This window comes from Muscardinus avellanarius, assembly GCF_963383645.1.
Source record: "Muscardinus avellanarius genome assembly, chromosome: 4".
In the NCBI taxonomy this organism is placed as follows: Eukaryota; Metazoa; Chordata; class Mammalia; order Rodentia; family Gliridae; genus Muscardinus; species Muscardinus avellanarius.
The window spans coordinates 45,533,422-45,547,727 of record NC_137789.1 but is presented as its reverse complement, the minus strand read 5'-3'; the positions used below and the strand labels follow the sequence as shown (position 1 = coordinate 45,547,727).

The 14,306-nt window shown below is 44.3% G+C and overlaps 1 protein-coding gene across 6 annotated transcripts in view; it reads right to left on the bottom strand.

Annotated features, from left to right (window-relative positions):
* The window catches only part of CDH17 (cadherin 17), a gene marked incomplete at its 3' end in the record, with an annotated part of 57,185 nt that overhangs the window by 15,723 nt on the left and 27,156 nt on the right, over positions 1-14,306 (bottom strand). For all 6 annotated transcript variants that reach the window (XM_080693508.1, XM_080693509.1, XM_080693512.1 and 3 more), the window contains 3 exons: positions 10,716-10,931; positions 6,364-6,440; positions 4,015-4,206 (listed from right to left, as the gene is read on the bottom strand). In XM_080693508.1, coding sequence (XP_080549634.1) covers positions 4,015-4,206; positions 6,364-6,440; positions 10,716-10,931 — 485 coding nt within the window. The remainder of the gene's footprint in view (positions 1-4,014; positions 4,207-6,363; positions 6,441-10,715; positions 10,932-14,306) is intronic.

Here is a 14,306-nt window from a genome sequence, read left to right as displayed (position 1 = left end):
GACTCTGAGCAACCCAGCAAGACCCTGTTGAGAATGGGGTTGGGAATTTGGGAAGGGATAATTGGGTGATGTTTGCATGTATGCCTCTACCATCTTGTACTCCATTAAGATGTATGACTACAATGCACCAATAAAAATTAAATACAGAAAAAAGTTAAAAAGTAAATAAATAAAAACAAAAAATATCTAAAATGGCTGGGGAAAGGGTGTAGCTGGGGAAAGAAAGTAGAATGCCCCTGAGTTCAACCTCCAGTACCATAAAAAAATAAAAATAGAAAGAAAAATAGCTCTAGAAACAATTGCCTAGAAGCTGGATATGGGGTGCTCCAGACCAAGTGAGGGCAACCATTCAGGAGATGGCATCAGTGCCCCTTAAATACATGTTAAATGGAGGGACAAATGGCAAGGGACCAGCTGGCCACTGGACACTCTGCTTAACTTTCACATCTGAACACCCACCAAATATTCCAGGGAAAAAATTAGAAATGAAAGGTACTAAATTAGCACCTGATACTCAGCCAAGCTGAACCAGGACCAAGCAAGCCTCATCAAACCACACGCCTGCCCTTTCATGATCTGGGATGTGCTAGGAAGCCGAGTCAAGAGATCATCGCAGTCTCCAGGACAAAACCTGCTCCTATCGCATATCTCTTCTGCATACAACTGCCTCAAAGGCCAAACCAGTGATTTCGATTCAAACTGGAAGCAGAGGTCAAGTGCTGAGAGGGAGGGGCTGAGATGGGGCATTTAACATTTTCACCAAGGATGGGAGATGAGAGAAAGGTAGGCACATTAGTTTTCTCAATGATATTTGAACTGGTTAAAAATAGTCATGAACCAAGAATTCAAAAAGACCAGTCATACTGGAGAAGGGAAAAAATTTAAAAAGTAAAAAAAAAAAAAAAAGTAAACCAAAGCAAAACTCTGAACCTCAAGAAAGGGGGTCCTAGGAGAGTTTTGATGAGTCGAGCAGAGCTCCAAAAAAATAACCTTCCTGTTCCTGGCACTTGCTCAGCCCCAGAGTGGCCAGAGGGCCAGGGCATGGGACCTCGGTAAATGTCAAGTACAGTAGCATGTCTGTGTCTTGTTTAATCTGAAATGTCACTTGGGGGCGCTCATCAAAGTTCCTGGTTTCTAGGCTTTCCCCTGGAGAAGCTTGAGCAGGGGTCCCAGGTATACAGCATCTAACTCTTTTTATTTTTATTGGTACATTGTAGTCATCCATCTTAATGGGGTGTAAGATGGTAGAAGCATACATGAACACATCACTCAATTAGCCCTTACCCAGTTTCACCCTCCATTCTCTCCCCCTCCCTCCTTCTCATGTTTGGCTTAGTGATTGATATGTCTGTGAATGTACATCATGTACATTAGGGAATTTTACTCTTTCCCCCATCCCCCTCAGTTAGGTCACCTTATTTACTCATCTATGGTTTCTCCTTCTTCATCTCGAGTTCCTCCTATGACCTATTTTCTCCCTAGGTTCCGCATATTAGGGAGAACATCCCATTTTTTTATTTTTTGTGACTGAATAATCACCCTTAGCATAATGTTCCCCAGTACCAAATGACTCTTGAATCGGGCAAATTTGGCCTCTTTAGGAAAGAAGGGAAGGTGTACCTGTGCACAGGCAAAATTCCAGCTCTGCCCAGTGAGAATTAAGATAATGCCAGGTGTTTACTGAGTTTACTACACACCAGCCATTGTGTTGAAAGTCACATATACTCACATTTCATTCTTCAATATCCTTACTGGATGGTGGTGCTATTTCACACATACTTAAAGATTGGAGAACTGAGGCCCGAGAGTTTATATCACCCAGGTCAAGGTAACAGAGCTGGTAAGTGGCAATGCCAGTCTCATAGAAATCATTTCCTAGTAGAAGCCCAAAGCCCAGCGACCAGTTCCCGGGTGTGCCCTCGAGCAGGAGGCCTGTGGACTTGAACCCTTTTGTGTACAGTGGGGCTCGCTTTTGCTTCCCTCAGAGTCAGTGTGAGAAGCACAGGAGAGCAGATGCAGGAGACTGAGGAGTAAAAGGACTCCAGTTGTTGGGCATGAGGTCCTTGGTGAATTTTGCCTCTGATCAGCATCCTTTGATTCAGAATTCTGCCACGGGTCAAGTTGTGACTAAAAACCTAGTTTAGGGCTGAGGCTATCACTCCGTGGTAGGTTTGCCTAGCATGTGTGCTAGTGGTTCCTTGACAGCTTAATAGGAGGGGACATAGAAGTAAAATGAAGCCATACTTAAACTACATGTGGCATCTGTAATTAATTTAAAACACTTCAGCAAAAATAGTATGAACATGGGCATTTGTCATAGTAGATCCATACTCCAGAGGCGGCCACACTGGCCAGCACAGCCTAGGATTGTTAAAAAGCAAAGTTGTCTGACAAAAAGATTTTCTTGGTAGTATGAGTGCTGTTTGGTGTAAAGTACAGCATATCTCTTGGTCTTTTTCAACAGGAGTCAAGCCTCTGACTGGCTCGGCAGCCTGTTCCCATCAAGGATCCTGTATTTTTTGTGTGTGTGGTACTGGGGTTCCTGGAAGCCGTTATACGCCCGGGCTACACTTCCAGACCTATTTTATATTTTTTAAATTTGGAAACAGGGTCTCGTAAGCCAGCAAGGCTGGCTCCGAACCAGCATGATCCTCCTGTCTCCGCCTCCCAAGCACGGGGATTACAAGAGTGCACCACCACGCCCGGCTGAGGGATCCTGTATTGTTAAGGATGGTCAAATGAATCCTCACGTTTGAGTGCCATCATTACAGGCTCCAAGGAACAGAAAGCTAGAACTTCAGGGGCCACAGCACAGGTTGAGTAATTACTCATGCGATGGCTAATGATTGTATATGTGACAGCTTTCAGTTATTCATTCAGCTAAGCAATACTTTTTTGAGCCTCCACTATGTACCAGGCAACATTCTAGACTCTAGCAAAGCAACCACATGCAAGAAGAGGATGTGCCAAGGAGTTTGGTCAGAGGCCTGCGTTATTGTAACATACACCGGTGCCAAGGCTGTGGGGAAGAGACCTGTGGTTTGCACCTACCACCAGTCACTGAGATTATCAATATTTCCCCTGAAAATAACCACACCACACCACCAATGGAAAAATTAGCTTAGGTTGGTTCACAATAAGCCACCATTAAAAATAAGTTGGGAAGTGGGAGTTTCATAGTGGGATGGACTGGTGCCTATCTATCTTCTCTTAGAGCCCTGGAGAGCTCTGGTCCTGGGGAGGATGGGAGACAGCTGCCCCTGCCCTCTAGAAGAAGATCCCACCGGCCAGCATGCTGCCAGGCCGCTCCCAGCCCGACACCACCCTCCCGCTTATCCTTTCCTTCTGAGGTTCTTTCTCTCCATAAAGACAGCCATGAACAGTGGAGGGAGTTATAATGACGTCTTTTCCAAGTTCCACTCATACTGGATGCTATGCCTTGAGTTGATTCACACACAGACCTTCCCACCAAGACCCAGCTAGGCCCTGTCTCAGGCGTGGGATGTATGCCAACAACAGGATCGTAATTCTGAGACATAGCGCAGGGCTTGTTTCAGCACCGGGCCTTTGTTTTCTTGGCCTCTGCCCATTTTCTGTGAAGTTACTCTATTTTGTCTTCTTTTTCAGCCTCTACTTTCAGCTTTCCTTATTCTGGCTCAAAATTGTCCTCCAAAACCTTCCTTTGTAGCCCACAGCCCTGTAATCCTTCAGCAGCTAACACCCCTACAGATGCTTTTTCACTGTGCTCGGGTCCTTTTTCAACTGGAAGGCTCCACTCTCTCCCCAAAGGTGGTATTTTTATTTTATTTTATATTGAGCGGCATTGAATGCTACTTCCAGATGAGGGAGCCCTGCATGCAGACTAACGCAGGAGGACAGGACTGACAGTGTGCTTGGAGTCCACCGCCATTCCTGAGAGGTCTCTGCTACTGTGTCACCTCTGCTTATGGGCCTCCCAAAATCACATGTAAATTAATCTATCCTAAGGACAAATTTGTCAAAGGGGCACCTTACCTCTTTAATCTTGACATATCCCGCGTTGGTTTGGGGATCCGTGTCCACCTCCAGTCTTCCTTCACTGTCTCCCTCTATAATTCGATACAGGATTTTAGAACTCCCAGTAAATGGCTCATCCGCGTCGGTGGCTTGGATGGTTAAGATGGTGGTCCCGACAGCTATGTCTTCAGGGACAGTCAGGCTTCCATACTGAGGAGGAAACATTGTCATCAAGCACAGCTGCCGAGGAATAAACGTCCCTGGCTTCAGGGTGGACACAAACCAAAGCCGGGCGTGGTGGCGCACACTTGTAATCCCAGCATTCAGGAGGCTGAGACTGGAGGATCGCGGTTCGCGGACAGCCTCAGCTACTTAGTGAGGCCTTCTGCAACTTAGTGAGGCCCGATTTCAAAATAAAGAATAAAAAATAGGGCAGGGGGTGTAGTTCAGAGGTCAAATGCCCCTGGGATCCATCCCCAGACCCGCAAAAAAAAAAAAAAAAAAAAAAAGAATGGACACAAACCATAGTTTGCATCAATATTTAGCAAGCTTTCCCCCCATTGATTAATATGTTGCATTTGACTTTACCATCAGTCATACTCATGGTCCAATATCCATGGTACAGATAACACAACATCACAGAGACTTACTGGTAAGAGTCTAAGACAGATTCCCCTTCTGATAGATAATATGTTTAATAACTATACTATCATTGTAGAAATAATGATATAAATAAATGGCTGCACTGTATTGAGTACCTACGATGTTGCAGGCACTTTACATACATTATTGTAAGTAATTCTTAAATCAGCCATGGAATAAGGGTTAGCAAATCGAACCCCTTGCAGTCCAAGAGCTAAGTAGGAGTTCTGAACTTGCCGTTTGTTAACTGAGTGACTTGAAGCAAGCTACCATCTTTCCTTAAGTGTCTGTTTGATCATATGTTTGATGGAGATATTATAGAGCCTACTTCATGTTTGCTGTGGGGATTAAGAGAGATCATAATGGGCATAAAGTCCCTGAAAGCCTGGTAGTCAGTGCTCAGTGAAGTAAGCAAGCAGACACCCTACTGAGTAGCTATATTACCATCTCCATTTGACAGAGGGGCAATGAATTAGAGAGGTTAAACCTAGCCTAGCCAGGATCACACAGCCAGTGAGTCACAGAATCAAAAAACCCATGTCTGTCCAACTCCAAAGCCTGTGTTATTACTCACTGGCCTGAAGCATTTCCCAGGACCCAAAAAATCTCCCAAATCATCTCTCCCAGCCTCATGATATTAAAGATGGTAACTGGAAGGGCTCAGGAGAGGACCACGGTGATGAAGAAAGCAGGCTCTCTTGCCATAACCAGATCTGCATTTCTAAACCGAGATTTCCATAGCAGGATTCTGAACTTTCATCTGAAAAGCACTTGCTTGTTGAAATGCAGAGAAATCACAATACTAAGGAAGGATAAAATGCCCAAGAGAACAGAGGCTTGGAAGAAATGGTTTCTTTATTTCATGCTTGTTTAACCTCAGTGTCTGTTATATGAGATAGGTTCTGTCACACCTCTTACCGTTCTAAACCCTATCATCAATCAGTCCCCTTCTTTGTCACAACCTTGTCCTTATTTTGATTTATGAACATCATCAGAGAGCTCTGGGCTTCCTCGACTGACTTCAAACAAAACATAACAATCTAGTCCCCATGGGCTTCTCTAACTTTTAAAACAAATACACATCCCTTTAAGGAAAAGCATGAAAAGCCATCACCATGTCCAGAGCCTATATCAACAAGAAAATGGTAATTTGCATTTTTCTTGCTGTTCTAAATTGGTCTTTTCTTCTCTACCCCCAATCCTCCCAATTCTTAGAGATGTCTTGAGCATATTTTTCTTCATCTTAAGCCAGAAACTCACGTTTTTTTTTCCTCTTATCCAACCATGACAAAATGGGTTAAAGTAGTCAATATTCCAAATACTAAATTTTTTTACTCAAAATTCTTGATTGAGACAATAAATGGTTACTATTGTTACTATTATAACATGCACAAAATCTATAATAAACTACAAGCAGCCACTGGACTCCTTTCAATTGAACAAGACTCTGGTTGTAGCTTTTAAGCAGCTGTTGGAATAAATGAGCCATTGGCAGGAGTCTATAAACACACATTCCCAGGTGCTATAGCAATGCATGTCACTCTTCTCTGAAGATTTCCACTAAGGATGGTGTCTGGGTTTATTATTTGTCCATTGACTGAGGCTATCTGTCTTGTGTGACATTCTTCTTAACCACTTGAACCATTGTCTGTGTTTTTATCCCAGAAGTAAGAATTAAATAATAGGAACAAAACAAAGAAAAAATAAAGGGTGACAGCTACTCACATCTGACTTCTCAAAGATGGGAATCTGGTCATTGATATCAATTACATTGATTTGCACAAAACAGAGGGTCTTGAAATCTGAAAAACAAAGTCATGTCACAGAAATTTTCACCATAAATCATGCATTAAAAATCAGAAATCTGTAAGAAAAAAATTGGCAACAGCCATCACAATTCTGTGACCAACATGCAATTTACGTGGAGAGAGGGTTCTCTGTGCCCCACCTGCACCCACGAGCAGCTGGCCCAGGGGAGACTGAAGAAAGTCTGGAGTGTTTGTCCTGGGCTTCTCCTTTCCTCCCTGCACACCCTAGGGAAGGTTTGCTCCTTTTGTATAAATCAGCCTCCCTTTTCTGACTAGTGAAATGTATATAGTCTTCAAAGTCCAGTCCAAAACTATTCTTCTAGAAACCATTCCCTGAGAGTCCCAGGGGCTGTTTTTCCTCCCCCAACACACCTGCCTTACACCAGCTCTGCTCTCTACGGTGGGGAGGTTCTAGGGCACCTGTTCCCTCTCCTTCATGTAGGGGAAGAAGTCGGTACAGTTAACCTCCTCCAGAGGATGCTAAGGCGGATGGCAGGCCCTGGGGAAATGGCACAGGGCTGGATCTGATGATTCAAAGCCCTGGTCAGAGATAGCAGGTGGATCCTAGATCAAAAACAAGCACAGAGTGCAGGTGGGGAGCGTGCCAGAGCAAGAAGCAGAATGGCGGGTTCTGGGTGGGGGTGGGTTGCCATCATTCCAACCACAGCATGCTCTATCATGGGGCGGTTGCCCCTTGGTGCCCTGAGACCCTATTTGAATTCTGGCTCTGCACTCCTCAGAGGTGTGAGAATCTGTGCCACTCGATGTCTCTGTGCCTCAGTCAGCTCATCTACACACCGTGGAAAATTCCAGAGCCGAGGTTCTCATCATAATGCAAATTGTTAGTGGCCCCTCTGTGTTGGGCACTGTCTGAAGTGTCTAACCTGCATTTCTCATGTCATCTTCACAATAACTTAACGACATATGCACTGTTATCATTCATTCCCGTTTATTTTTTTTAATAAAATGAGAAAGCCAGGAGATGGAGAAGTTAGGAAACCCACCCAAGGACACGCTGCTAATGAGTGCTGGGGCCAGGATTCAAATCCACGTGCTCCTTCTGTTTTTGTTTAGTTGGTTTTCTGGCACTGGGTATTGAGCCCAGGAGAATTCAACCACTGAGCTATATCACTAGCCCTATTTTATTTTTATTTTGAAACAGGGTCTCACTAGCTTGCTGAAAGAGTCACTGCTTCCTGAGGCTGTGTTCGAACCTGTGACCCTTCTTGTCTCAGCTGCCCAAGTATGGGATTACAGACAGGTGCCACCACTTGAAAACAGGCTACAGGTTGCTGAGGCTGGCCTCAAACCTGCTATTCCCTTGTCTCAGCCCAACTACAGGGATTACAGGTGTGTGCCACTGTGGCCGGCTTTCACAAGCTCCTTTGCCCTCTCCCTCCAGTGTCTGCTCTTCACTGTGCCTGTCACCCATTACAGGGTGTTTTGCCTCTAAAGAACAACTGGGTTCTCCCAATAGGAGGCCCCACAGGAGACGGGATGATGGGCAGAAGGAAAGAGGCTGGTCTACCTCCCTCTTCTCCCACCCCTTTGGGCTTCAGGGCAGTAAGCCTACCCTGCTCACACCTCCTGTTGGTTCCCCTAACCCTGCCTATGACCTTCACAAATAAGCCTTTCTTAACTCTTTTGGGTTACCCCTTTTGAGAAGGCAACCCATTTCCTCCTGGGATCCTGATGAATAGACACAGGTAGACTAACTCTAGGACTTCTCTTCAATGCCCTGAATACAGTGCAATCTAAAGCAATGTAATCTAACAATAATCCAGTTGTAAATAAACAGATATCGATTAAAATTAGAGCCAGTACCCAAAAAATTTGTAGAAAAGAATGGGGCACTCCCAGTTCCTGAACTTGCTGGCTCACTGCTTTGCAAAACCCTTGTTTGGGGCAGCAATGGGTCTACAGCTCAGGGACCCTCCCCAATTATATGTAAAACTCTGCTCATTATAGCCTCGTCTCTTAATTTTCTGAAGTGCATAACTGAATGTTTGATTCCACCAATGCACATGTATTAATATGCATTTCTAATCTGGCCCACGTTTTCTCTAAATGTACTCATGCACATAAATCATTTGTTATCCGATTTCTGCCTTATGCTTTTACAACTTCAAACTACTTAAAGTCCTGTGAAGTCTTTGCACGTGGGATTCTCACTCATCCAGAAGTGACTTGTCAGATTTATCCTTCAAAACCAAGCTCAGTGACACCTCCTCCCGAAAGTCTTACCTGCTCTCTCCCTCCACTGAGGCTTTGGTGTGGCTACCTTGTATATGTTTCTTGCAATTTGTTGGTTCACATGGCTATCTCTTCTACCAGAACAAGCCGCCCTTGAGGACAGACACCGGGTGTCTCCAATACCTTTTCTGATGCCTCAAAGTAGCTGCTCAGCAACTGTTTGCTGAAGAATGGATGGCTGATAGTGTGGATGTGTCACTTCGGCCTTGACAGGGGCGATTTATTATACTCACATCTGTTGTACCTCTTAACAAACTGCTATGCAAACAATGGCCTCTCAATACTTGCTAAATTACTTGGTTTCCAACGTTCTCCACTAAGACCTGCTAAACTCTAGTGCTCTCAGCATATAGCATCCATGGAAAAGAAAGAAATGTGCAGCTTAGCATGAACGTCTCTTTTCTTCTCACAGGCTCACATAGCTTATGTTGCACACAAGCGTAACCATAGCATATAGCATAACAACCATGGAATTATTTGGTAACCTAAATTCAGTGCTAGTTAATGCAAAGGACTCTTAACCTGCTAAAAGTCTGAATGTTAACAGATATGAGAGTCTCTCTCCCCGTGTGTGTGTGTGTGTGTGTGTGTGTGTGTGTGTGTGTGTACTTTTATGTGTCTGTGCCCATTTTTCTAAGAATGTGTGCATTTATTTGAGAATGCATAGTTTTCATCAGATTCTCAAATAGTCTTGAAACTCAAAAGAGTTTAGGAACCCCTTGTTTTTAAGGTGTTCAAAGAGTAGGGAAGAATGTCTTATGATATGGTTAGAAGATAGAACTTCCCCAAGGATGCATTTCTCTCCTTTTATATGCAGGTCCCTTTGAGTCTGGAAGCAAGAATGGGGAAATTCAACCTGAATGAGATAATGCATGCCTGTAATCTCAGTACTTGGGATGCTGAGACAGGAGGATTGCAAGTTCAAGGTCATCCTGGGAAACTTAGTAAGACCCTATCTCAAAATTAAAAAATAAAGATTTGGGGTATAGCTCAGTGGTAGAGCAACCCTGGGTTCAATCCCTATTCCCATCAAATTTTTTTTTTCAGAAATGCAATGAATTTCCTGTTTGCGATCATGATGGTCATGAGAATGTATATCATGGACCTTTAACAAATGAAACTTTTTGCATGTATGTGCTGGGATTTGAACCCAGAAGTACTTTATCTCTGAGCTTCACCCCAACGCTATTTGATTTGTTATTTTGAAAGTTACCACTCACTGACCTCCAACCTGTGATCCTCCTTTCTCAGCCTCTAAAGTATTGAGATTGCAGGTGTGTGCCATCAATCACTGGGATATTAATTGACGACGGCCCCACTGTTGTGCTATGAAATCCAACACTATCTTTGCAACAAAGCTGCCCTCACAGGCTTCCCCAGCCAGTTACAGACCCATTCTCAGAGATAAAGTTCTTTGGACACCTAGGCAGCCATACAAAACTCTCCTTAGAACACTCTCAGGATCGGGCTCCTAATGCAGTTTTATGACTCTCCCCGACGTCTTAGTCTCCCTTCCCATTGTTTCTAAAAGGCATCCCCTCTGAGATGCTCATTTCAGCTCCTCTAGGCATCTGCTTCTTAGGGCACCAAGAACAACTAACTCAACAGTGCTACCTGACCTGCAGCTCTGGTCTTTATGAAAAGGGCTGCTTCCTGAAATCTCAGAACTTGGGAGGGCGAGACAGGAGGATAGCAAAACCCTGTTTCAAAATAAAAAATAAAATAGGACTGGGCTTGTAGCTCAGAGGTAGAATGCCCCTACTCAAACCCCTGTATAAGAAGAAGGAAGGAAGGAAGGAAGGAAGGAAGGAAGGATAGAAGGAAGGATAGAAGGAAGGAAGGATGGAAAGAAGGGAGGGAAACAGCCACCTCTGTGTTGTGCATATTTCCCAAAAGAAGCAAGGAATTTTTAAATGGCATCATGGTGTGATATGTCCAGACACTGGAGCATCCTAACAAGTCATAACTGAAAGAAAAACAAATATTTGTGCTCAGGACAGCAGGTGTGATACTAACCTTTGTCGGACACCTCTACTGTTAAGTTGTACTGAGGACTGTCTTGCTTCTTCAAGGACTGCCGGGCTAACTGGAACTTCCCCTCATATTCTTCAATCAGAAAGAGTCCATCTGTGGGAATTTGGGGGTCTTGATGCACAATCTGGTACTTTAAGACACTGTTGACAGTGTTTTTCTCATCCATGTCATAGGCAGTAAAGATCCCAATACTGCTACCTGCAGGGAAGGAAAGAAGGGAATCCGTTCACACAAGCTCTCTGTGTAAAAGTGATTTCACTGGATAAGAAGGTTCCTAGAAAACACTCTAAATAATTTTGGGTAGCAGACAGAGGCTTTTAGACTTACTTAGGTTCCTAAGCCTTCCCACAGTATCGTCTGTTGACTACTGTACTGCATTTGATATCCACACCTGGGCTGGATGCATTACTCAGCACAACTTTATTTTCCCATGGTTCTGGAAGCTAGAAGTCTGTGGTCAGCGAATTGACAAGATTGGCTTCTTCTGATTCCTCGCTCCCTGGCTTGTGAGCAGCTGCTTTCTCCTCCCTATGCCTTCATATCATCTACCCTCCATCCAATTTTCCTCTTATTTTAAGGACACCAGTCACATTGGATGAGGGCCCACCACAAGGATCTCAGTTTACCTTAATCCCCTCTTTATTTCTATTTCCAGATACAACCACATTCTGAAGTACTAGCGATTAGAACTTTGCCATATGAATTAGGGGGCCACAACTCAGCCCAAAGTGCCCCCCAAAAAACACATGTACTCAAAACCTCAGCATGGGACCTTATTTGGAAATAGAGTCTTTGCAGATGTGGTGAGATAAAAATGTTGAGATTAAGGACACTGAGATATGGGCACCGAGGAGGAGGTGTTGTGAAGCCAGAGGTCAGACATGGAGTCTTCCACCCGCCAAAGAATACCAGCAGCCACGGAAGCCAGAAGAGGCCAAGGACTCTCCCCTAGAGACTCAGGCACCCTGCTTTAAGACTCCTGGCCTCCAAAGTGGAGAGAGAGAGAACATATTTCTGCTATTTAAAGCCACCACGTGTGTGGAGATTGTGGCAGCCCTGGGACACAAGTACACAAGGTAAATGTCTAACCAAACAAGGAGAGACCAACACTGGGTTGCTTCTAAGAAACTTTATAGATCAACTGCAAAGGCTGATTCTACTCTAAAGATAACACGGGACAAAGGACAGGCATGCACCCTGCACCCCTCTGCTACAGTTCACAGTCCTACATACTTTATTTCTGTGCATGTCTCGTTCCAGGGATCCCCAGAAGTCAGTAGCTATGACCCCAAGTTCTATCAGTGCTGGGGAGTTACTGATAGGTTCCAGAACATCTCACTCTGCCAAATGGGAATTGTGGTTTTCTTTCTATGCAGCCAGAATCCCATCCAAGGGCTAACTCTTGAATCCATCCCCTTGTGAAGTTTGGTCATTGTCCTCTGCCATATCAGGTTGTATCCATTGACTTACACAGAAACCTCTAGGAGGGGGAGTGGGAAGTACCTATAAATGTCAACAACAGAGATGGACATATGCAGATGTGTCCCAGGGGCTGGGTTCAGGGCCATCATGAGCAGTAGGACAGAAAGGAATATATATCTAGTAATAGTGGCAGCTGCTTACTTCTGGATCCATCATAGCCAGTAACCTTTGCGGCATGCAGATGTCCTTGTAAGGAAAGTATCTATGTGGTGGGGTGAAAGGGTGCCCTGCTAAGCAATGTGATCCTTTGGGGTCTCAGCAGCCCTGCTTCAGAGGTTTCCTCTCGGCAAGCGATTATAACGCTGAGCATACTCTATCACCACACAGGAAATGACTGGAAACTGCCAGCTGTCAGGGGCACCATGGAGACCACTGGCTTTAGGGGACACCCCTTGGTGGGAACCAGGAGTGAAAGGGTGACTTTCTGAGTGACTGAGGCCAGGAGCAAGGGGCGGCCCAGGCTGACTCAGGAATATATACAGAGCATCTTTTGAGGGAATCCAGGAATGCTTTAGAGAAGTGAGGACTTCACGAGAGGCTGAATTCGCTGTGGGAATACACAGGACTTGGTCACGAGTGGGATTCTAGAATTAATGTTGCTAAAACTTAGGGACAGAAGTCCCACAAAATACAAGCTAGTACAAGACACCAAGAAATAGAATGCAAATATAAGGGGAATAAGTTAGTATTTTACTTATTAATATTTCCGTGTGTGTGTGTGTGTGTGTGTGTGTGTGTGTGTGTGTGTGGGTGTGTGCGCGCGCGCGCGCACTCACACACATGTGTGGTGCTGGGGATTAAACCTAGGGGATTCTGCCTCTGAGCTACACCTCCAGCACTACTTTTTTATTTTTTATTTTGAGACAGGATCTCACTAAGTTGTGGAGGTCCTAAGTAGCTGAGTCTGGCTGCGAACCTGTGATCCTCTTGTCTCAGCCTCCCAAGTACTAGAATTACAGGAATGTGCCACCACACAGGCTCCATCTCTGCATATCTTGACAGCTCAGATAGACAGTAAGCCCCAAAAGGCAGGGGAAGTGTCTCATACTTCTTTTAGGCTACATTTAGAAAATATTCTCAGTTGACTTATAAGAATCCCTTGTTCTTTAAAGACCTGGTGATAGCCAGGCATGGTGGCGCATGTTTGTAATCCCAACATTCTGGAGGCTGAGACCAGAGGATCGTCATTAACAGAAAGCCTCAGCTACTTAGTGAGGTCCTCCGCAACTTAGTGAGACCCTGTTTCAAAATAAAGAATAAAAAATAGGGCAGGGGATGCAGCTCGGAGGTCGAATGCCCCTGGGTTCCATCCCCAGACACACACACACACACACACACACACACACACACACACACAAATATATATATATATTCCAGTGACATATTTTTGAGAAATAAATTCTCACTTAAAAAAACAAACAAACAGCATACTGAGCCCTTGAACAATTTATTTTACGAATGATAACTTCATCTATCTTAGAAAACTAATACTTCTAAAATGGGGTAGGTAGCCCCAAAATGGCTCCCAATACTCCATCCTGATTCTATGCTTCTTTATGGCCCCCTCCTTTCGAGTATGGGCTGTGCCCAATGGCTTGATCCTGATGAGCAGAACATGGCTCAAGCGATAGGATGTCACTTCCATGATTGGCTATAGAAAGGCCATCCATGTTATAGCTCCTCATTTCTCTCTGCATCTCTCTCTGAATCATAAGCACCTAGCTGAACTGCACCCCGATTCCTGGTCCACAGATATAGAAATAGTGCAATAACAAGCATCTGTTATTTTAAGCTGCTAAGTTTGGGGACATTTTGTTATGCAGCAGGGGATAACAAATGCATCACAGATCCAGAGCAATGCAAAGAGACTTGAGGTTTATCTATTTGAAGATGTTTCACTTTCGCTCAGCATCAAAGACCATGCCTGACTTCCAAAAAGGATGATACCACAAGTGTTTGTGGACTATTGTTATGCCTTCCATTATTACACAATTGTCATTGTGACAAAATTCTTATCTATAATTTATTGAAATCTGCCAAGCCATCACTTAACTCTTCCTGTTGAATTTCCACTGGTAATTGGCTGGGGCA